The sequence below is a fragment of the Clarias gariepinus genome, unplaced genomic scaffold (assembly GCF_024256425.1).
Source record: "Clarias gariepinus isolate MV-2021 ecotype Netherlands unplaced genomic scaffold, CGAR_prim_01v2 scaffold_30, whole genome shotgun sequence".
Lineage (NCBI taxonomy): Eukaryota > Metazoa > Chordata > Actinopteri > Siluriformes > Clariidae > Clarias > Clarias gariepinus.
Genome location: NW_026520997.1, coordinates 1,029,734 through 1,054,990, shown reverse-complemented (window position 1 = coordinate 1,054,990; position 25,257 = coordinate 1,029,734). Strand labels below are relative to the sequence as shown.

General features: G+C 38.3%; 1 protein-coding gene and 2 long non-coding RNA genes across 9 annotated transcripts in view; 1 reads left to right on the top strand and 2 right to left on the bottom strand.

Moving 5' to 3' along the window:
- LOC128516929 (uncharacterized) overlaps positions 1–5,319 on the bottom strand; it is a 32,764-nt gene extending 27,445 nt beyond the window's left edge. Inside the window, exon 1 of the long non-coding RNA XR_008356774.1 lies at positions 4,929–5,319. This is a non-coding gene — a long non-coding RNA (uncharacterized LOC128516929). The remainder of the gene's footprint in view (positions 1–4,928) is intronic.
- Positions 5,320–10,074: 4,755 nt separating this feature from the next.
- LOC128516953 (protein asteroid homolog 1-like) lies at positions 10,075–19,041 on the bottom strand. Of its 5 annotated transcripts, none has more exons than XR_008356777.1 (6): positions 18,858–19,041; positions 17,055–18,368; positions 16,675–16,891; positions 15,327–15,495; positions 12,025–12,110; positions 10,914–11,896 (listed from the first exon to the last, which is right to left on the bottom strand). XR_008356777.1 is itself a non-coding variant. In XM_053490649.1 (5 exons), the coding sequence occupies exons 2-5, from the start codon at positions 18,348–18,350 to the stop codon at positions 10,684–10,686; spliced, it is 2,055 nt and encodes a 684-aa protein (XP_053346624.1). In that variant the 5' UTR covers positions 18,351–18,368; positions 18,858–19,041; the 3' UTR covers positions 10,075–10,683. The 5 variants fall into 5 exon arrangements, 3 of the variants coding, with proteins under 3 accessions (XP_053346624.1, XP_053346625.1, XP_053346626.1); XR_008356778.1 differs by having other exon boundaries at positions 10,920–11,056; XM_053490649.1 differs by lacking the exon at positions 12,025–12,110 and having other exon boundaries at positions 10,075–11,056.
- Positions 19,042–19,170: 129 nt separating this feature from the next.
- Positions 19,171–23,951, top strand: LOC128516924 (uncharacterized). Of its 3 annotated transcripts, none has more exons than XR_008356769.1 (2): positions 19,171–19,271; positions 19,512–23,951. It is a non-coding gene; the product is annotated as an uncharacterized LOC128516924 (long non-coding RNA). The 3 variants fall into 3 exon arrangements; XR_008356770.1 differs by having other exon boundaries at positions 19,171–19,349; XR_008356771.1 differs by having other exon boundaries at positions 19,171–19,411.
- The last annotated feature ends 1,306 nt before the right edge of the window (positions 23,952–25,257 follow it).

Here is a 25,257-nt window from a genome sequence, read left to right as displayed (position 1 = left end):
TTTAAGCAAAGTAAACGTTAACACAGTGAGCCTTTAGATTTTATCATGTGTAATTAGAAAAGCTACGCATGTATGTTTTTCGTCATCTTATATTTTGTGTTCTTTAAATTTCTAGTAGATTTATTAACTGAAATAAACGAAAATAAATTACCATAAAAATTCTAACATTGTCAGGACGTGCTACAGCGTCAGCAGATGTCAATGTGTTTTTGTGTTATTATAAGAATTAAATGCAGTAGGCTGTTATGATCATCATAATGTTCTTTAATAAATAATGAAAACATTTTAACAAATTACATTTTCACATCCCAGCACCCCCGTTGCGCTGTACCACCGCTGGCAAAAAGTGAAACATTAAACGAATTTATCATCACAGTACTAAAATTACAGTACAAATGTAAAACTTCAATATAGGGGTTTCTTAGTTCTATCGAATTCAAGCAAAGTAAATGTTAACACAGTGAGCCTTTATATTTTATCATGTGTAACACTCGCGTAGCCAGAAAACTCTGGGTGTGTGTATTAGGAAAAGTGGGTGAGTCACAGGTGTTGTCAGATTAATGGGCAAAAACTATATAATAAACCTATATAAGCTACATAGCCTTTATAAGACTTCACTTTTATTTAAGTGCACACACAATGACAAGAAAACGTTATGATGTTGTAAAATAATGAAAGCAAACAGGGATACAGCGCTATTCTTTATCGGTTTCTGTGAACTTGAGCGCGTTAGAAAATAAACCGAAAGTCCGTGTATACTCGCCTCACAGACATGAAAAATATATACTAACAGAAAGCAAAATGTCTGCTTTTATATAAACTAATGGAAAAAATCAGCTTATGTAATTCGTATGAAACGTGGATTACTACAGCGCATCCACTCACAGCCGAAACGAAAAGACATCAACTTATCAATGAATTATTAAAATGGCCTTGCTGTTTTCCCCGACTCATTCATAATCATTAGTCTAGTTCTGCCGGTGCGGTGTTTCTTATCCCCACCCCCGTTAAAACGGCGTATTCAGAGGCTCGCCCGCGAGAGGTTGTGCGCGCGCGGTCCACTACACAGCAAAAACATATTTGTATATTATGACTGAGATACGGCGGCTCACATCGGCATGCGTTTCGCACAGCGCCGCAAAGACAGCGCTTATTTAACACGTATAAATGTGTGTTTGTTATATTTCTGGAAAAGAGAAATCTCTTATAAATGACTCATATCGGCGCGCGCGTTCATCTGACATCAAAACTCGGCAAAATGAAAGAGCGCACGCGCGCGCCGCGGGTTCACGCAAACATTCTACTTTCACCAAAAGGTTTATTCACAACCACATTTCGGCCATTCACACACATGCATTGTGCTATGTTGTTTGTAGACACTTTTACTTTTCCCCTTCTAACCTCCCCTTTGATCAAAATGCTCCCGATATGAGCCGACACGAGCTCATATCGTTTCATAAAGAGAGGGGACATATACTTGATTAAAAACTGCATTTTTTTAAAAGTGAAAGCACGCGCGATATGAGCAGCTTTAATTATTGACAATTAAATAATTATTAAATGGTGGACATAAACAGCAAAAAGGACAATATTATTTTACTTTTTATTATTATTATCATGTTATTGAATGATCATTTGAAACTGAAGCGCTCCGTGTAAATTCATGCCACGAGTCATTTTATCATACAAATATTATTACGTTGTGCTCAGACCACTAAGCGTCTGTGGATTCCAAAATTGACATTTTTACCGTTTTTTAATCACTGAAATGGAGGAGATAGAAGGTTTCCTTATCATAACATGCGTTGTATTGTTTTTAATCGCTCGATACACAACCATCTGAAATAAAGCGGCTCACATCGGCGTGTGTTTCGCACAGCGCCACAAAGACAGTGCTTATTTAACACGTATAAATGTGTGTTTGTTATATTTCACTAAAAGGCTTATACACAACCACATTTTAGCCATTCACACACATGCATTGTGCTGTGTTGTTGTTACACACTTTCACTTTTTATCTCCAATTTGATCAAAATGCTCCTGATATGAGCCGACACAAACAGCTTCGAAAAATCAGATTATTTATCTATCCTAAAGAGAGGCAACATATACTTGCTGATTAAACACTGCATTTTTTAAAGTAAAAGCGTGCGATGTGAGCAGCTTTAATTATTAATAATTAAATAATTATTCAATGCTGGACATAAACAGTTAAAATCAAGATGAATGTTATTATTTAGATTATTATTATCATGTTCTTTTGCTGTTTGTGTTCAGCGTTAAATGATTATTTGAAACTGAAGCGCCTCTTGTAGATTCATGCCACGAGTCATTTTATCATACAAAGATCATTACATTGTGCTCGGACCACTGACTCCAAAATTGACATTTTTACCGTTAAAATAAAAATGTTTTTACAAGCCCTTGAGCTGTTGTTTGTGCTAATTTCATTAATAATAACAATAACAGTAGACAGAGAGAAACATAGAGTCTGTCTAAACAAAATTAATTGCAGCCGTTTGCAAAATGTCCCCTTGCGCAACCTGGCGGTCATTTCACAAATTTTTTTTAATTGCGACTGATTTATTTTGGCTGTTGCCGTTTGCCGCGACAGAGTGCATGGCAGTCATAGACATTCCGCGTGAGTAACCACTGTACATGTCTTAAACACAGCTACCCGAGAAATAGTGGAGCAATTAAATCAGGTCTGCTTCTTATCCCAGCGTATGATCAAGGAGGCAATTGGAGATATATTGCAGAAAAATGGTTGCAATGTGGCATAATCTGCATTGGATGAAGTTCTAATTGCTGTTATGGATTTCAATGTTATATTTACTAGTACTTTTAAAGGTGCAGAGTTATCCACATCCAAACGCAGAAAAGTCTTTTTCGAGCACAACTCATTGTGTGTAATGCCAGTCGAGTATCAGCTGGAGCAACATGAACATACCATAATGTATGTTCCTATTCTTCATTTGATTCAGGAGTTGTTTAAAAACACAGACATTCTAAAAATTATTACTGATCCAAATACCAATTCTGGTCAATATGCCTCATGCTACAATGGCTTATGTTTCCTTAAAAATAAATTATTTTCATTCTACCACTCCGGCTATATATTGATGAGCTTGAAATTGCCAACCCACTTGGCACATCACGTAAAATTCACAAAATTTGTGCTGTATACTGGGCACTTGCCAATATGTCACCAAAATACAAGTCAGCATTACACAATATACAGCTAGCAATAATTGCAAAAGTGACAGACTTCCAGAGGCATGGGTATGCAGCTGTACTTGCTCCATTACTACGTGATGTTCATATTCTTGAACAGGATGGCATTTTTATTGAAAGACTTGGTCGCAATGTCAAAGGCACCATCTTTTGTGTAGCTGCCCATGGATTAGGTGGCTTTGTGGAGTCATTTAAAGCAGGCTATGTTTGCAGATTCTGCTTGGCCACAAGAGAACAGTTTCCAGCAACTGAAGCCAGGCAGTTTTCTTAAAGAACCAAAGACAGCCATGACCTTCATGTACAAAACATTCAGGAAAATGACACTTCCTCCAGCCACTTTGGTGTTAAAGCTAGTTGTGCCTTGTGTGACTCCCTGGATTACTCCAGATGTCCTTTATGATCTTCTAGAAGTCATAGTTCCTGTGGAGCTTTCTCACTGCATTAAGACCTTGATGCAGATGAAGTACTTCACTTTAGAGTATTTGAACCAAAAGATTGCATAATTCCCATATCAACATGCTGATAAAGTGGATAGGCCTCAACCAATTCCCAAAACATGTCTGTCTCGAGGAACGATAGGAGGAAATGGACATGAAAATGCTACTTTGCTCCAACTGCTTCCATTGCCTGTAGGCAGTGTTGTACCAGCAGGTAATGGTGCATGGACAGTTTTGATGGAACTGAAAGGGGTAGTGCAGTTAGCATTATGCCCATCATTTACTGATGGAACCTTAGACTATTTTCAGTCCAAAATCAGCGATCATAAGCAAGTACTGCTGAAGACATTCCCAAACTTTGTCCTAAACATCACTACATGGAACATTACCCCACCATGATCAAGTGCTATGGGCCCCTGGTGCATGTTTGGACAATGCGATTTGAGGCCAAACACCGTTTTTTTTAAAACGAGTGGTGCATGACGCTCAAAACTTAAAAAATATTTTGAAGACAATGGCAGTCAGACACCAACACATGATGGCATACCATCTTGCTGCCCCATCATTTTCTAAGCCAGAAACACAAGCATCCACTTTGATGGAAAACTTACATCCCTCTCTGACATTGATGAGTTGCCACAGAAAGCTGTGCATGTGTCTTTTAAAAAAGATTCCAGCTCTGTTGCCTCAACGAAAACAATCTCAAGCGTATCATCCTCAGAAGATGGATGAAGATGGCCTTCAGTTCTTTTTTTAATTCCCTCATTTTCTTTGGATGTTGAATTGAAACTTCGGGAAGGTAATGCAGAATTTGAAAAGAACAACAAGTATCTTCAGTTAACAAGAGACGTAAAACATGACATTTTAGAAAAGCTAGCATCTGAGATGTATGGCTACAAGTCTTATCCCAGTGATAAGGAGATAGCAATGGTAGCTGAGGCTCTTGTGTTAAAATATCCTTGGTTGAAGAAAGAAGGGTCTGAAACTGGCTGGAATGGATGGAAGAACAGCCTCAAGTTTAAGATGGGCAACTATAGGAGCAAGATAAGAAGGGCTAGATGTCCAGAAATCACAGTGAATGCTGGAAAAAGAAGTAGAATAATCCCTAAAATGAATCCTGACATTCAAATACTAAAAGACCCAAATGAGCAGAGGTAAACTTTCTGCCCAACTTTCCCCAAGGAAAAAATCCCTCAACCCTTGAACAGCTAGGGCAGAAAGTCATTGATGAAATGAAGAAATCTGAGAAGAACTTACCGCTTATAAAAAAGATGATGCAAACCAAATTTCCCCTGCGGCGACAAACCATCATAAAGACATGCAGTGAAAGAGCTTATGGAACTCTGGCCTGCACTCAAAATGAAATCTGAGGACAACATATACCACATTCAGGGGTTGTTTTCTGCCTTATGGAAGAGTAGTAGATTTACCAGATTCACATAGTTAATATGGCCGTGTTGTCTGTCTGTCTTTGTTTTAAAATGTAGGTGTATGCAGAGTTCCAACCGATTACAAACCAGAACCTGCCGAACACATTCTACTCTGAGCTTGACCGACATCTTCCTAAACTGATGACCCTGTTTAGACAGAAGGCAGGCAGAACGGGGAAGACGTCAGATGCTTTGACTGAAATCCTAAAAATCCATAATAAACATGTAAAAAAATTGTTATACCTATTTTATGGGTCTAATTCTTGGAAAACATTTGAAAAGTTTGATGATTCAAATGAGCTTTAAATACAACAACTTGTCCAGTTTTTTTTTTTTTTTGGTATTTGTCTGATTTTGTATATCTGATTGTATTTTTTAACATTAAATAAGTTATGTACAATTCCGTTTTTCATCGTTATAGGAGTTTCATGACATACACACCAAGCATATTACTGTTCTTCATGCCCTTCCTGTGTATATGTGAGGACTTTTTCAAGACCTGCACAGTGAGGTTTTTTTTTTATCTCACGACCATATTAAGTAAACAGTTCATATGAATACAGACATACTTACACGCTTACCCTTGCTCAGTCTTTTAAATTACATAGTTTGTGTGATTTGAAGAAATTAGAAGCGATTTGTTTTCTTTGACCTCGCTGTAAAAAAAAAAAAAAAAAACTTTGGTACTAGATTGCTTTAAACAAAATGAAACGTTTTTATAGGTTTTTAGCATAGTATCAATTTCTTGTTTACTGGTAGCTGTAGAACACTCATCTTCTGTTTAAAATTGTCATACTGTAGTTTCTGTCTGTTGGTCTGAAGCAATATTGTTGGTTAAATCTCATGACTAACTAAATGCCTTTATCTTTGCACTAAACCTGCTGTAAATATTTTTGTCAAAAGTCTTAATAAAAATCTTTAATCCTTTTATATCTATTTTATTTTACAGGACACATCTGATGAGCCAGAGCTTTTAGATGTTTCAGTAGCCCTCCTCACAGTTGTCAAAGATAATGACACAAGTCCAGTTCACTTCCAGCCCATGTAAATCTCTGTTGTCATTGAAAGCGAGATTGTGGGCAACCTCCCCAGATTTGCTGATGCCTTCCTGGTAATGTTTGGACTGATCTATGCACTACACCTCAGCTATCCCAGGGGACTGACCAACACTTTTGAATTCATTCAGAGAATTTTACTTGGTCTTGACGATGGTAAAGTGTCACCCAAGTTACAGAGTCTCAAAAATGACTTGATGCGCATGTAGAGATTTATCAGAATAATTACTAAGGCCTGGCAGTTCCTCTGTAGTTCAATGTAGATTATTTCTGTGAAAATAATGGTTAAAATGTTTCTGCACCAATAGTTTTTTCCACAATATGCACAGTGTGCCTTTTGGATTTATTAATGTTATTTGGCGTTAATACAGCTCTTGTTCTTAAAAGTTGTTAAGTACACTGTAAAAAATAAATTGTAAATTCTACGGTTATCCCAAGTTTTGTGAAATACGGTTTTATTCTGTAGCATTTATACGGTATTTTACTGTTAAAATTACGAATTTTTTTTACAGTGTACAGCTGGGTAGTACTTGATAAATGTACATGTACTTTAGTTGTAAATTGTACATGTTGTTGTAAAGTTTCATGCAGGTTCATAAATTTGTCATTTTAGAGTTGCTATTTTAATCTGGTGTTCAGGTTTTAGCCCAGTGCATCTCTGAATTGTTTTATGTTTCTGTCTTTTAAATTAACACTGCAGTGTTAAATAGAAGAGGGCAAGAATTCAGTGTAACTCACTGTAACTTAAACTGTTGAAGTTGTTTGTACTCAAAATATTTGAGGCAACGAGTTACCACAAAAATTTTGAGTTTTGAGACATACGATTTTGAGTCTTGTGTGTCAAAGCTTTTGAGTTAGTTGTACTTGTAAAAAAAAATGACAAAGACTAATAAATATTGAGTTGATGCTACTTAAAAATGGTTCTTTGTGTACTTTTTTTTTTGGAATGTTAACTTAATACCATGAGAAAGGGTAAGGAAAATTTTAAGTCACTTTAACTGAAAATATTTAAGTTATAACTAGTTATATAATAATAATATCTAGTTTTAATTTAACTGTAATTAAAATGTTTATGTAGCATTTAATCTAAATATTTTACCTTTAAAATAAGTTCATGAACCTAACAACATTGAGGCAACGAGTTGCATACATTTCTTTTAGAGTTCCGCTTACTAATTTGGTTTTACAGTGTAGTAATAATAATAATAACAATAATAATAACAATAATAATAATAATCAATTGTTGTTAAATGACAATGAAATTTTTTAAGTACCAAAGAATATAGTATTAATATAAGACATTGCTACAAAATATCTGTTAATTATTCAATCCTATTTTTAATAAGAAGTAATAAGTATTATAATATTATGAATAATGGTATTTATAACATCATCATCAACAATAATAAGAATACACAAGTCCAGAATTATGTCAGAGTTTCTATTATTTAACACCCATTAAATAATAAACACACAGGGGATGATAGATCTCACACTAACACAAGAACATCTCCTATTGTCAGAATTGTTCAGAAACTTTAGTATTAGAGCGTTCTGAACACTACTCATTGTACACAGAGGTCTTAAATAATTATACTAGCTGTTAGGGCAGTTAGCAATACTGTACCTGCCTGTTTATTATTTGATGGGTGTTAAATAATAGAAACTCTGACATCTCTGTTTATAGATCATGATGATGATGATGATGATGATGATGATGGTGATGATGGTGTGCGACTGTTAGTGGAGTTGACCGTACCTGAGTGTGTCCAGAGATCAGTGTGTCCATTTAACTCTGACTATGGGACCTACGACCTGTTAGACAAGACAAGAGCACCGTGCACAGCTGGATGTTTAAAGAAGAGGGAACCAGCATTGAGGACAAACTACACAGTTCAAGACAATCAACTGCCACAAAGAGGATTCGACAGTTGGCTTCCGCAATGGAGTAAATGCCTGGCTTGTGATGAAGACGATGTTGTATAGTTCCTTTCCTGTATGGAGGAAGAGTTACGCAGTTCGAACCACCTTTGTTAGTTAATGAAAACGTTACAGAAATACTTTCCATAAATACAGCCATCATATTGCATTTGTATGAAAATATAAAAAAATATGATGTAATGTCATCAAATTTAAAGCTTATGTTTCTATGAAAAGAAAGAATAAGTCATTAATAATTAATTACTAATAAAAAATTGGGAATGCAAACACACAGACACGAGGCAGGAATCGAACCCTCGACGCTGCAGGTGCGAGGTGCTAACCACTCCGCTGCCATGCCACCCTTTACTTATTTATTTATTTATGCCTTATTAAGCAACAATCATCTTTTGGATAGTAGCTAACTCAACATCATCACACCACTCTGACAAAAGCAGACAGTGTTTAGTACACTGAAACTTATACACACTGAAACAAATGTTACTGGACCACAGAATTTAATTAGACAAAGTATTTGTAGTTAAGGATGTATTCGTACTGTAGGAACTGTGTGTCCCGTATTGTTTATTGTGCTCGTCTGAAACTTCCTGTAGTGGCCAAACTGAACTTTGGTTTTGTAACAAACGGTTTCAGGGTGTCTTTAGAGGAAGTGTGTGACAAAATCAGTGTGTAACATGGCAAAGAATTCTAAAAACTATAGTTATACATTTAATAATTGCAGATTTTGTGTTAAAAGTTATTCTCAGATTCAGTCTGTGGAAGCCTGAAAGAGAGAGAGAGAGAGAGAGAGAGAGGTGATAAAATAAATTTCTGTTGAGTTCTTAAAAAATAAACTGTAATTTAAAAGAATTGTAAATTTTTACAAACAGAATGTTTTTACATGTGTACAAAAACATTATTATTATTAACAAGAATAATAGGAAATTAATTAGAATATGAAGAAGGTCATGTGTTGTTCTGCACTGTTGTTGTTTAATGAATATCTTTCACTGGACGTCTAAATTATCAACATTTATAACATTTATTACACACTGAGCAGATGTGTGTGTTTTTGTAAAAAAAGAAAGTCAAACAGGAGAATAAGACTGCATTTAAAGCAAGACTAGACTTTAATCTCTTGTCCTAAACCTCCATCAATTGTTAGGCTCATTAACCTCAGCCTGTGCGCGTGTGCGTGTGTGTGTGTGTGTGCTCTGTTAAACACAAGTGAGGATTGGATTCCAAAAACCACCTTGATGTGTTCCATTACTCATCTTCGTAACGGGTGCTGTGTGTGGGTTTTAGTGAAGGAATACAGGCAGAGGTGATCATGGGGGAAAGGTCTTATAATAAAGGAAAACTGAGCATAAACAGACATCGACATAAGGGAAACTAAGGAACAGCAACACAGAACATATACAACACACTAAGGGAGCTATGCTACAACAGGCTAAACATGGACTAAACATAACAGGCTAAACATGAACTAAACACAGACTAGGAGATAACATGACAAACTAGGAACAAAACTAAACCAAGAACAACACAAACCAGAAGCTAGGGAAGTGGCATGACACCAAGAACATGGAAACATGTAAACATAACACCCACTTAACTTAACTGAAGTTAATAAAAACAGATGCCGGACGCAGAGCAACTGAACAAAGGGCTATTTATCACAAAAGTAATTAGCTAACCTCGGTTCAGGTGTGCTCCCATCACCTGACCGAGGTGCACTCTGGGAACTGAAGTTTTAATGACAAACAAAGGAAACACAAAAGAAAACAAAATGGATTCCGGGAGCATGGCACCCTCTGGTGGCTAACCGTGACAATCTTACATCCCCCTAAATTATTTTTTTTTCCTCAAATATCTTCAATGTTCAGACTTAGACTTATACTTAACAATTTATTATATGATTCGCCCATAAGTCCCATCATTTAAAGGAAAGAAATCAACTAAAAATTCTGTTAAAATATTTTAAAACATTTGAAAAACTATTTCCTTGTCATTGTTTTTCACAATTATTTAATTACAGACAAATATAAAAACAGTTATTTCCACAGTTATAAAAACAAAACACTGAAACCCCACAGCAACTCCAATCTCATTTTAACCCAATTATACTTTCTAATAATCATTTCCATCTCTGCTCCTGGCCCATGCACATGATCTCCACAATGTCTTAGTAGACACAATGATTATAATAATGCTCATTATTATTCTTTAACTTTACCATTAATACATCATCAGTAACATTTAACACGGTAACTAACACGCTGATTAACTCATATTACGTGTTTTACATTACTGCAAAAAAAATAACTCTGGCACATGTGTAGACTGGGTCAGGGTTTTATATGGCTGATGCTGATATACTGCCATGGCAGGATCGTTTAACAGTCCATACACATGCTGATACACACCTGAGTAAGATGTGGAGTAAAAAAATAATAATTCTGGTGCAAGTCATTAGACGTTTCACTATAAATCAAAGGTAATGTGCTGGGAATAATTTCCTATTTTGTTTTTACAAAAATGTGAGAATGATTAAAGTGACTCTAATGGTAGTGTTTCAGATGACGTTTCATCTTGCTTCAGTCGTATCTAGCACCACTTCACACGTTCGTACTTCTTGGCTCTCGGATCCTCGATGTGACCACGGCTCACGTGTCTGGTGCGAACGCTGCAGGTTTCCTCGTAGATCTTGTCACCATCGTCATTGTCCTCTTCATTGGCCATCAGATGTTTAAATATTTTGCTCAGGTTGTCCGCTGGATCGTCGTTTACTCTGCGTCCCCGCGGCCCCGCCCTCGTTCTCATTCTTATGAGGAAGTCGTTGTCCAGCTCACGCTCCAATGTGGCCTGTAGATTTCGGTAAAGCTCTACGGCTAAAGAGGCTCCGGCGAGGAGAGACTCGGGTTCGACGCCCCTCATCAGCTCGTGAGCGACGGCGTGTACCAGAGGGCCGTTGTATAACCTGAGGAACGCACACAGAGTTCACACACTGTTGAACCTGGATCATAGTTCAGCAAGAACACAACACTCATTAATGTCAGCCTCTTTTTTATCATTTTTAAAACACAAGCTAACAAATTAATGCTCATATTATATACATTCTCAATGTTTTCGTATTTGTACAGAAAAACGTGACAAATTAAATCTGACCTTGTTAAGCTTCACCAGCAAAACTAAACAGGTCTCTAAACGGTTAAAAAGCTGCTGTATTCTAATACACACACAGATTACATTTGTATCTTATTTTCACCGCATTGTGCTCTATCAAGCTGTCAATCAAGTTATCTTTGACACACCCACACCTATGACTTTTAACATTTTTTTAATTAGATCATATAAGTTTGTTTAATAACCTAGGGTGAGGTCAAGCAGAGTTTATCTGTAATGATCTATGAAACTTCTTTTAATTCTAAGCACATGTATCTATGTGCCGATTATAGTAATAAAATTAAAGTTAACATAAAAGTAATAAAGTATAGTAATATTATAAAAGAAAATAGTAAATAAAAGTAAATAATAAAACTAAAACAGGATAAATTTAAGCATTAAACACACTACAATTGTTTTAAACATAAAAAAGCAGGAGCCTTAGCTCCATACCCTCTACTCTAAAACAAAGGTAAAGAATTCCCTTTCACAAGTGAGATCAGGAGGCAGAGAATTCCAGAGCTGAGGAGCTGCCACTGAGAAAGCACGATCGCTCCACCATTTGTATCTTGTTCTAGGCACTTCGAGCAGTACACGATTAACGGTCCTCAGTGTCCTCCATGGGTGCACAGATGGATAAGATCATTTAAATAGCCTGGGCAATACCAAACAGAGATTTTAAAACAAATAATAAGATTTTGTAGTGAATTCTGTACTGTACTGTACCGCCAGTGGAGAAAAAAAAAGGACCGGGCGGTGTGTGCACGCTTCTTGGTATCGTACCTGTTAAAAGCCGCGCTGCAGCATTCTGAACCAGATGTAGGCGATTCAGTAATGCCTAAAGAATGTTGTAGTAATCCAATCTGGAACTTATAAAAGCATGAGTGGCTTTTTCCATGTCTATCATCAAAACAAAAGGCTTCACCTTTGATAAAAGACAGAACTGAAATAAGCTTGTTTTTCCTGCATACATCACTTGCTTAGCAAAATGCAAATTGTTGTAAAATATGACGCCTAGTTTTCGAAGCTCATTTTTAAACCTCGAACAATCCCTCTAAGACTAAAATAAGGCTGTTCCTGCGTATTAAATAAAATGCATTCACACAAAGGAACATATAATTGGATGTCATCAGCATAAAGGTGAAATAAGAATTTGTATTTTCTAATTATATTACACAGAGATATCTGCATATAGAGGAAGAACAACACCTGGCCAAGTATTGATCCCTGTGGTACACCATAGAGTTGAGGCATGCTTGAGGATGTCACCGCATCCCACAAAAAACTTCTGTTTGGCATGTAAGATGTGAACCAGTCAAGCACTGTACCCCGGATTTCATCAGGTTTTTAGGAAAAAAAATTGTGTGGTCTGTGGTGTCGACGGCTGCTGTGAGGTCAAGTAGGATCAATAAAACTGGGAAGCTTGTTCATCAATAATTTTTTTTTATCATAATTACACCTCGATATTTGACTCTTCCCTACGCTTATCTGACTGCTCCTATGCTCGAAACTTCTTTCCATTATAATTCATTTTCTTTAATAATTATTTTCTATTATCTTTACATTTTTTTAATATCTTTTTTTTATAAAAAATATAGGGGTGGCGCTTGTTTTTCAAGGCTTTTTCCTTGTTTTTCTTTGGTTTGTTCTTCATTTCTTAAGAGATCAGCCATGGGTAAGCATATCTTTGCACTATTTTATTTATTTGCCTGATTTTACCCAATTTAATGTTTTTATACATTTTATTTTATTTTATAGCTAACTGCGACTTCTCTATTGATGACTTCATTCCTTTGGATGATTCGGACAGCCAGGGCAGTTCAGATCGTCTTCCTTCTGAGGAATTTTATTTCTGTTGATGCTTTTACCCTGACCCCTTATGTTTTGTATTTTACGTTGGGCTTTTATACTTTGTATTTTATATTATTACCATGTAGATGTAAGGGTCCACCACCAGAGGTCACTGTTTTTTATTTTGTAGTTTTTGTTGGCTGACTCAGTTTCCCAGCAGGCACCTCGGTCAGGTGATGCGAGTGCACACCTGAACCAAGGTAGCCATCAATCCATCTATAAATAGCTGTTTAGACTGGGACTCTGGGTCAAGCATTTTTGGTATCACCCCTGTCACTTGTGTGGGCATTTATTTTTAGTTTGTTTTTGTTCTTTGTTTAGTTTATATTTTGATTTAAGTTGTGTTGACTTGGGTTCTCTTATTGGCAATGTTTTTGTGTATGTTTTGTGTGTCTGTGTTAGTGGAGCTGATTTAGTCCTGTCCTAAATGTATGTGAGTACTGTGGTTTTTGTCCTTCCTGTGGTCTTGTGGGTTTAGCTAGAACAGGTAAGTAGATAGGTGTGTGTTTGGCTAGAAGTGTGGGTAGCTAAAATCTAGGTTAAGCTAACTAGCATGCTTCTAGTCATAGCCCCTTTGTGTCTCTAGCCATCCTGTGTTTCCTGTCTCCCTAGTGTCCCAGTGAGCATGGCCTTGGAATGTCTCCTAGCCTAGCCACTGGGTATTCCTTGTCTCTGTGTTTCTGTGCCCCCATTCCCTATTGTGTGTAGAGCTATTAGGTAAGTGTAGCTTAGTGCATGTTGGGGCTGAAGACATGTTTGGCTAGGTGTATGTGTAGCTGACTGCCATATCTTTAGCCCTAGTCTCTATGCGTCTCCCTCTAGTGTTCAGTTTCAGCTCCACGCATAGTTTGTGTCCTGTTATGTGTTTTTCCTCCTTCTGCCTGTGTCTTGCCACAGGATGTGTGTTCGTCCTCCAGTCTGTGTCCCGCCAGAGAGCCCCTGTTAGCACAATGTTATTGAGTTTGATTGTTTCTTTTGTTTGAGTTTTACTTATACTTTTGTTTTATGTTCATTAAAGACTTTTTTTTTTTTTTTTTTTTTTTTACACAACGTTCTTGCTCTTACTGCCCACGGCGATCAACACCTGCCACTACACCCAGATCGTGACAATAGATGCACATTTTTATTCTGTCTACTCTTATTAAAATGTTATTCATAAGACTGGCTCTGTGTCTCATTCTTCTATTCCTTATCTGCCCGTACCAGTCTGCCTACGTGGCCATCTGCACATATGCCTTATCTTACAGGGAAACTCCTGATCCTTTCAAGTGTACAATTTATTACATAGTTCCCCGTACACCTAGTTAGCCCCTCTCCCCCTATTGCTTGGTCACCCATTCCCTTCATGCCTCTTTTTATCTGGTTTCTAGTGCCTGGTCTGTCACTTTTTTTTTTTTTTTTTTTTTTTTTTTTTGGGTTGTTCCAGGATTTTTCCATCCTCCCTGTTTTTCTCTACAGGTTGGTTGTTCCTGGTTTATTCTACAGTTCTCAAGAGACCGACCATGTATAAGCATCTCTTTATTTGGTAGATGCACATACTAGTTTATTTTTGTGTTTACTTTTATTAAACTCAGTATTTTTAAAACTGATCGTGTGTCTTTTGGATAGTTGTCTATATTCTTACTTAGACATGTGTACGTGTATCCAACACTTGTTTCAATCATTCATCAGGTTTGCTCGAGTCTCTGCCAAGTCCGACAGCTGGCACCTTATCTTGTCTTATCTGGGTCACTCTAACCATCCCCTTACTGCTATGTTTTACGACCTGTCATACTTCCTGTCTGCTTTTTTTTCACTTAACCTCTATTATTTCACTAAGATTAATATTATCATATTGTTACGTTGCTGCATACATAAATATATTTAATTACAATATGCTTACATGATCTTAAAAGCATGAATCACCCACATCCCTAAAAGTGTGAGAGAGGCCTAATGAGATCACTAAGTCCAGGGTATGTCCCATTACGTGTGTTGGCACTTTGACTAAGTGAGGTTAAATGAGTTCAGTAAATTGTTAAAATCAGTGGAAAAAAACATGCAGGAATATTAAAATCCCCACAGAGAAGGAGTTATGTTAGATTGAAAATCAGTAAAGTCCTGAATTAAATCAGGGGAATATTTAAGCATGGCATAATGGATAATGCTGTTATGATTTAATTACTGATTACCATGATTATAGCATGAAGCTGCATCATGCCTGAGGAAACGTACAGAATAAGAAGTGGACGTACCACACTAGGTCCGGGTTGGGCACTGGATGGTTCAGCAGCTGATTGAGAGTGAGACTGCACTTTAAACAGGACAGCCACTGACAGTAAGCGTGAGCCAGCTCCAGGTCCAAATGCTTCTCACCTTTGCGATCCTGAAGGTTTTTAATCCTCAAAATCACAGTGCCTGCCTCTGCGTACAGGGGAAGAACAGGAGACATCAAGCACATGTCCAAAAGACAAGTCACAGTTCTGAGGGAAAGTAATGAATCATTTTAGCAATTAAGTGCTGCTGCAGCAATCTGGAATAATCTGTTCTTATTATTTTTAAATATCTCAGTTTATTCTTTAATTATCCTGAGTTTGATCTTCACTTATCTCTGGTTTCATTTTAAACTATTTGGTTATACTATTTGTGTCATGAGTCCGGGTGTAATGGCTGATGGTGTAGCCGTGGGCTTAAAGAGGCGGGCATAAACGCAGAGGGTCTTTTTAAAATTAAGAGTTTTTTATTTAAAAAAAAACAACTAAACACACTGAAACTAAACCAAAACATTGTCTCAGTAAACATAACACACACGAGGATACTGGGAACAAACATACATGGGCTTAGTGTTGGAACCTCGGCTTTCTAACACAGACATACGTACAGGCTCTAATACCTTAGACAAATATACAGACAAGCTCTGTGTTAGGCGCACTACTGTGGCTGGGTGCCGTGACAAAGGCCCCAAAGCCTCTCTTAAACAGATCACGTTAACAAAGACTCAAACAGACAAACACTACAACACTCAAACCTATGACCAAAACCCCTTGAGGTAAACTTAAACCTGGTATGCGTCTACGAGCGACTCACACACACACGCTCCTATGAGCCACATTCACACACACACTCCTACGAGCGACTCACACACACACGCTCCTATGAGCCACATTCACACACATGCTCCTATGAGCGAACCTCACACACACACACACTGTTTAGTTTTTGTAGTTTTAGTTTGGCATACTATCTGCGCCTATGCCTGTCTTTTATGCCCACGGCAACACCATCAGCCATTACCACCCTGACATGACATATTGGTTTGATCTCTGATTAGATTGGGTTTGATTTGAACTCTCTTTGGTTTCATCTTTGTTTTCTTGTGTCTGTTCTGATCTTGCAATTAATTTTAATTATGTCAGGTTTGAGCTTTACTTATGTGTTTCATTTTAACCTCAGTTTAATCTTGAACTTCTCAATCTAGTCTATGCTTATCTAATATCATCTGATCATCATTCTTGTTTGTTGTTTATCTATTCTGACCTGACTTGCACGTGCCTTGGTTTTCGCTCACTTGTCTATCTGTTCCTATCTCAGTCTGATCTTTACCTGTTGCAGTCTGATGTTCTCTGCACAGGTGTCCGTAGACCAGGTTGATGAGTAAAGCCCAGAACATTTCGGCTGTTGGCTCAGGCTGTGCATGATTTAGCCAGAAACCGGTGACGTACACGGCTAGCTGCAGATTTGCTGGAATGAGGAGTGAATTGAACACCGGAGACACACACAGAGCATCCAACAGGATCTGTAGGCGTACATCTTCTGGTGACTGGAACAGAAGATTCCAAACCAAGGGTTGGCATGTATAGAATAAATAGAAAGAGTCCTAAGTAATGACTTTTGGGAATTGTGATTTGTAAAATAAAAATGCACATCTAATCTCACCAGTTAATGTAAATCATAGTGATTAACAGATAAATCCTCAGCACTACCTCCCATAGTGAGTCCAGATGAAGGTCTATTACACGGCTTGGTAAAAAAGCTGGAACCATGGAGCTGGTTAGTCTCATTCCCTGCCTGTTGTATTCCTCCACATTATATTGCTGTTCCTCTCCAGAAGAAGTGCTGCGTTTACCGACTTTCTGCCACCTGGTAAACAGCAGAACGCCGTACGTCACCTGTCTAATCAGCTGAGACGTCTCATTGCTGCTGCTTAGACCAAAATCCTCCACTTGAATGTTCAACATGATGCTCTGCCGTGTCAGGACTTGAATGATGAAGGGATCCAGCTTCCCTTCTGCCAGAGGTTTAAGAGTCCAGTCTGGCAGGTTCTGTAAAGGGCCTGGAGGCCTTATCTGTGGTTCTCCACTCATGAAGAACTGGGCTATGGAGCTGGGATTGAGGCTGTACTCTGCCATTCCCTGATATATTGCTTTTCGCATGCTGGCTGAATTCCTGTTTCTCCCCAGGGGGCTGAGGAGAGCAGTGATGGCTTCTTTCGGGCTGGGGAACCGTGACAGCCAAATGAGTAAGCCATCGATATGAGCGCTTCCTCCAGGTCTGGTTGAGAACTTTGAGAAGTTTGGAAACACACTCTTGTCCAGTTTGGTGTAGTCGTTTCCAAGGATGGTGGCACAAAGTGGAAGGTGATACTTGTTCATGCGGTTAAAAGCATTACATAAAGTATGAATATGGTATGACTTGGTAGGGATGTAATTATTTTTTGGACTGCGTCTCAGCAGACTCACTTTCCTCCACTGGAAATGAGTGATGGGCAAAAATCCACACTTGAGGCTGTAAATATAAAAATCGCTGTCGTTGGACAGAACAGGACAGTTCCACTCGTTGGCCAATGCGGCCACTTCCCAATCCGCCTCTGCCAGACACTGAATGAAGGGAACTGCGAGTTTTCGAAGGATCTGCTTGAACACATTTTCGGTGAGAATGGGTAAAATTTCTCCTGAATGTCCCCTGCTCATGGCGTTGGCTCTTTTGAGTCTTTCTTGACGTCTTGAGATGTTGGTTTCAAATTTTTTGCCACTGGCGTCATCTCCTCCATCAAGCACTACATAGGGCTCAATACTGCACAGTCTAAGATTGCTAAAAAACAATGTGACTATTTTTTCAAATCCTTCGTAATCTCCACCGTGCACTTGGTCCAGACTAGACTCAAAGTAAAGACGGTAGCACAAATTCAATCCATCAATGATGAGTTTGCTGTCTCTAAAGCAATAAATTTTCAGAACATCACTGTTCTTGATGTAGGTCTGGAGGCCCAGAACTCCCATCGTGAGACCAGTTCGGTCCTGGATATACAAAACACTGGAGTTATACGGTAGGTTAAATTGGACATTTACAAAAAATAATCTGCAAAACTTTTTATATAAAGAAAACACTATTCTAGACATTTTAATATATAAATGGTAACTTATTTGTTTTAACTTGTGTTAAGTTTACTTCATGATGCAGTTCATAAACAATGCCACTGGGTTAAATGGTTAAAAGCCATAAATTATAAACAATACTCTTGATCTCTCAGAAATTATATTTAAATAAGGCAATTGAAATAATAATAATAATAATAATAATAATAATAATAGTAATTTTAAAAAGAGAGAGATTCACAACAAGTATATGCATGAAGAAGTAAACACAAACAATATGACACAGGAAGAGGAACATTATGGTTATTATTATTGCTGTGTCTTTTATCAGTGGCCCTGTGCAACATGTCATCAAGTATAAATACGTCATTAATAATTAATAAAAGAAGGTTTGTGAATCCGGTGTCTTACCTCTAACTCCCTGTAAAGCCTTCAGTAAGCAGGTCAGTAAGTAAGTAGAAGAGTGATGAGATGTTGTTCTGTAGTTTTGCTGTAGTGTCTCTAACCGCACAGTGTCCTCCTCAGGCTGTCTCTGTCTCTCAGTCTCTCAGTGTCTCAGGCTGCTGCTGCTGCTGGTGTGATTTGGGACGCAGCCGATGAGAGGCGCTTTATTCCCCACATCAGGAAAACGAAACTTATCGTGTGAAGGAAAGTGAAAGTTAAAGGAGCAGGATGTGTTCTGCGCATGCGCACGCTGTAAACCCGTCATGTTTTTCTGAGTCTGATCAGCAGGAGAGCACGTGACAAGGCTGCAGCGGGTTTCGGTTTTGCTCATTTTGTTGATTAATTTAACATTTAAATTCCTGCACCGAAAAATTCCTGCTAGTAAGGCAATTTATCTTTTAAATCGTATATCGTTTTCCAGAAATTTTCAACTTTCCACAAGATTCTGTTCAGATTAATGTGTGTAATGGTTCCCCATTAATTTCTTATAACACCAAATCAAGTTCACCTGTGTCTACCTCGTGCGTCTCACTATTTATCCCAGTTGAACCGTCCACTGTTGTGCACCCTCATGTTTGTATCACTGACTGTGTGTGTGTTTGTGTTTATTTCCCTTTCAAGGACTGATCGGTGTCTGCAGGCACGGCCCTTAGTGTGGAAGGCCTTCTCCTAAGTCACGGTAGAGCTGAAAGAATATCAGCTCAGATTTCATCTTCAGGTTGAATACATTTATTGTTTGTTTTCTTTTGTTTATGTTAGCCTGCCTGCAGACCCAGCCTGGCAAAGTAACCAGCATGTGGTTTTCTTTCTTTTTTTATTTTTTGGACTTGTAGCCATCAATAAATTCATTATAATTTACCCTGCATCTGCGTTCGCATCCTCAGTATGCAAGACATAACAGGAATGAAGAAGTGCAGAGATGGTTGGTGCCTCTGGCGAACATTTGCAACTAATACAGTTAGTTGACCAATGCCTGCAGTCACTCAGTAATGCTTTATTCAATGTGTCTTTAATGACTTTAAAAGTCATATAGCTTTAAAATGGCTTTAAAAGCTATATGGAGATAATGTTATGGCTTTCTCATGGAGGTGTGGCCACACCCTCAAGCACCAACAGTATTGGTTGCTTCACACTCACAAGAGACAAATTACAAACAAAACACCTGACTTATCACCATAGCAGCAGTGAGCTTGTATCCTCCAACCTGCAGATTTTCCATTATGATTACTCGACCTCCACCATCCTGCACGAGGACTTCCAGTCTCGTCTTGAGTGGTGCAGAACCAAAGGAACTGGTGACCTTTAGGTCGGAGCCATTTACATCCGGAACGTCACCTTTAATGACACCGGCACTTACACATGCACATTTAAGCGTACGATCTTTCTCCCGCTTAATAACGAACATGTAACTATCAAATAGACAGTGGAGCTCACCGTGTTGGCAAAAGGTAACGTCTTTCAATATTTTACGTAACTTTAAGTTTTTAAATAATTTTCATTATTCATTGAACCCAATATATTTCATTACATTTATTTAATAGATTTATTAATAAAGATTTTTAAATATTAATTTAAAAGACATCAATTGTTTATTTATTTATTTATTTATTTATTTATGAGATTTTCCCCAAAAAATAATATATTCTTTTTTGCTTTATTTAATACTGATCTAATTGATCTAAATTATTATTTTTTTAAACTTTAATTTATAAATAATATAATTTAATTTATAATTAAGATTTTAAATTAATTCTGACTTGAAAAACGAGCATTGTCTTGGTTTACGAGCACCGAGTATCATGTTTCACGCATGCGCTTCTTGTTTTGACGCCGAGTGTCACATGATCACAACTGAGCCAATGGTTATTCTCTCTCTTGCACTGCGGAATCGTCTCCCCTGCTAGTGTGTAGTAGTGACAGACATCAAAACAAATACTTATACACAATACAGTGTATAAATACAAAAAAAGGAAGAAAAAAAGCAATACAGAATTTACACTTTTAATCAAATTAAATTGCACTAGGTAATATAATATTGCACAGTTAAAAAAAGATGTTATTGCACAGTTACTATCGCACGAATTCAAAATATTGTAACTATATTCTGAGATAATGTAGCTATATTTAGGATATTGTAACTATATTATAAAAATTTAATATGTTGTAACAACAGTATATCACAGTAATAATGACGCGGTATGCGGTGAGTGGTTCAGAAGTGTAAGAAGTGTACACAAAAGATTTATTATCAGGTCTAAAATAATATTTAATTATAATAATATACTTAAATCTTCCTACTTTCTAAGTGGTAGAGTCAAGAGAGCAAAAGATAAATGTATGAAAAGGATTTTTTTTTTTTATGCAATTTGGCTTACAGGCGCAAACGTTACACATTTCAGAGCAGGTTTTTTCCTTCAGTCTAAGAAAGCAGCATGTTGTAAGGGTTGCCTAGGTACCGGGTCGTTCCACCCGACTGCGACGCTACTGAGCAGGCTTCCTGAGCTTGGTGGGAGGGTGGGTTGAGCTTAAATTGCCGCCAAAGCCAGGCACCGGATGCAGCAGCGGCCTGCACTGAAAGCTGGGTGGCAATGGCTCGTCCTCAGGGCTGAGCGGCGGTGGACTCACAACGTTGTTGCCAGGTGGCGGAGGCAGGGTCCTGGCTGGGCTCTGGGGACATGGACCCTCCCACTGAGGCCCCCTGGCGAAACTGGAGCCTCCCACTGAGGCCCGCTGGCGAAACTGGAGCCTCCCACTGAGGCCCGCTGGTGAAACTGAAGCCTCCCACTGAGAGTCTCTCGCCTCCAGTTCAGTCCCGCTTTGACGTGGGGCAAGCTGATTATTCCCTGTCAGCTTGCCCCAGAGTTATGGTCCCAGCCCCCCAAAAAAGAATTTCTCTCGGGGGGGCCTCTGCTATGCCTTTTGTATGGTCGAGCATTCTGTCACGATCTGCTAGGTGTTGGACTGTGGGCATGGTGTTTAGGCATAGACGCAGAGGGGGATGATGGTCCACTGCTTTTTTCCCTTTACATACTTCCTCTGGGCAACATAATCTGTAAGCATGGTATTAGTTTTCATTGTTATGCTGACGATACACAGTTATATGTCTCAGCAAAACCTGATGAGAAAAAACAGCTTACTAAAATTGAGCAATGTGTGCCGGACATAAGAAATTGGATGCTAATTAACTTCCTTCTGCTTAATCAGACAAGATTTAGGATAAGACAGAAGTTTTAGTCATAGGACCGCATACAGCTAGGAGTAAATTTTTAGATCACACCGTAACTTTAGATGGCCTTTCTGTTCCATCAAATGCAACAGTGAAAGACCTCGGTGTGATCATTGATTCCAGGCCTTTATTTGAAGCTCATGTAGATAATATTACCCGGATAGCATTCTTTCACCTCAGAAATATTGCCAAGATAAGAAATTTATTGTCGCTTAACGATGCAGAAAAACTAGTTCATGCTTTTATCACCTCTAGGTTGGACTATTGTAATGCCTTACTGTCTGGTTGTTCAACTAGATGCATAAATAAGCTTTAGCTAGTCCAGAATGCAGCAGCGAGAGTCCTCACTAGAACCAGAAGATACGAGCACATCACCCCTATCTTATCTTCACTGCATTGGCTCCCTGTGAAATTTCGCATTGATTTTAAAATACTACTCTTGACATATAAAGCATTAAATGGTCTCGCGCCGCAGTACCTGAGTGAACTGCTAGTGTCTTACGATTACGTGTCACGCCTACTTCGATCAAAGGATGCAGGCTGCTTGTCAGTACCGCGTATTATGAAAAATACAGCTGGGGGCGGAGCTTTTTCTTACAAAGCTTTGGAAATAGTCTTCCAAATAGTGTTCGGGACTCAGACACAGTCTCAGTGTTTAAGTCCAGGCTAAAAACCTATTTATTTAGCCAAGCATTTTTATAAATAGATTAGCCATAGGTAAAGGAGCAGATCTGGGGGACTCATGGACGTAGAGTATTATGGTGAACTGGTATGTTTGGATGCTGTCTTCCTCACTCTCATTGATCACTCAGGTTTGCTGACGGTGAGGTGATTGTTTGCTTTACATGTCAGGAAGCCCTCATGTTTGTGTTTCCTTCTGGCTCTCCCTTTTAGTTATGCTGTCATAGTTAGTCCTGCCGGAGTCTCTGCTTGCACTCTACAGTTACTATACATTCACATTATACATTGTGTGACTGTGACCATACCTAACTGCCATCTCTCCTCTTCTTCTCTTTCCCCCCCTCTTTCTCTTTCTTCTCTCCTCCTGTCTCCCCCTTTCACTTTTTCTCTCTCTCTGTCGAGCTACACATGTTGTCCCCGAGCTGCCAGTGATCCAGACTCCCTCTGCCCTCCGGACCTGTCTGACCCATCCTGGTGCCCCACTTCTGGTTGAAGATCTTGTCACATGGATGCCCCGTGTGTCTCTCTGGGATGCGTCTGGTGTCTGGGAATGATTCTCTCTACCTAGAAAATGGTTCTGGCCTTGACTGGTGTTGGCAACTGTTTCTCTGGGGACTTGACAGTTCGATAGTCCTAAAAGTCTACCTGGGTCTTCAATAACTACCCGGACTCCATATTAACATCAATTAACATCAGCTATTATAGCTGAACTGCCTCCCACCCTACACACTGTATAAATGCAGATCATTTACTACTTTCTGTTTCACCCAAATGAGGATGGGTTCCCTGTTGAGTCTGGTTCCTCTCAAGGTTTCTTCCTATTACCATCTCAGGGAGTTTTTCCTTGCCACTGTCGCCCTCGGCTTGCTCACCAGGGACAAACTGACTATTTTGATTTTATACAAATTCACATTTCATACAAACTTAAATAATTCTTTTGATTGTGTTAAGCTGCTTTGCGGCAATGAAAATTGCTAAAAGCGCTATACAAATAAAATTGAATTGAATTGAATTGAATATATTAGGTTGTGTGATCCCTTGCCTGTGTATTGGCTGTTTATTGATTTTGTTTATAGTATGCTCCCAAGTTTTATGCTCCCAACTCCCTTTGTTTTTGTTTGTTTGGTTTGTTTATTAAAAGACTCTTTGTTTCACCATCATCCCCCTCTGCGTCTATGCCTAAACACCATGCCCACAGTCCAACACCTAGCAGAACGTGACACATGTTAGTAAAACGCCTCTGAAAAGTCGCTGCTCAGACTCGGTTGCAACACCCTAAAAAATATTGGGTTAAAAACAACCCAGTTTAATTAGTCTCTTAAACAGTTACATTTTTTTATATACTGGTCTATTACAAAAGAAACTTCCAAACCATACATATATGCAATAAACAACATCCTATTAAATGTTCATAGAAAAAACATTTATTTTTCAAAAGCACAAGAGCAGATAATCAACAGCGACATCATTACTATACTATTACTCACAAGGGCAAAATGGAGTAATAACACAAATAGGCTGAGGCAGCTTCTACAGAGCAGGATCTCTTTGTGACATTAGATATCCTTTCTGCAGAACAAAACTATCCAGCCCTGGTCTCATTTTAACATACAAACACTGTCTATGACTTTTCAGGTAGGCCTCGCTATTTCATAGCAACATTACAGAAAGTCCCATACAGGAGCACACTGCTTTGGATAGTTAATTTCAAAAATATCAAATGCCTTGAAGCACACATCAACCGCCCCAAGTAGTGTGCATTGCTCCAGAGCCTGTCTCACCAGAATGACGAATGCCTGATTCTCCCAATGCAGGATGTGGGGGTACGGCCTTGACACTTCAGCCTGCTGGAGGTATTCCACCATGTTGGTTCCAACCTTAGAAAGAAAGAAATGAAAGAAAGTAAAAATTTTGTTGAATAGCAAAGATTAAACTGAATAAGACTATCAATTTAATGTGTAATAGGATTGATACTAAATAAAAAATGGCAAAGCTGTCCTTTAAGATAGGGTATAGGTAACCTGAAACAAAAACATGGAGGCATAAACTATCAAAAATAAAACACCAAAATAAGCATGCCTTTTAGGATAAAGCTCCTAAATTTTATTATTACTATTTTTTGACTAGTTGATCTTGTGGTCTGCGTTGATTTTAAGCTAATTACAGAGAAAATGCATTGTCATAGTTGATGTCATACTGGCACATTACAATCACCCAAATATTAATACTTCGATCTAGTAGTTATCTGTCCAGCTGTGGTACTTTTTCTAAATTACTAGCTAGTAATAAACGGGAGTCTCTAGGGAAAATCGGGAGGGTTAGCAGGTCTGCATATTTGTGAGAAGATTAGTGTTTTGTAACAGCATTTTATTCTCTCAAGCAGTGAGATTAATAAAGTTCTAATGTTAATGTGTTTGCTAACGCTAGCAACCTAACTAAATGCCTGCGTCATGCTAATAC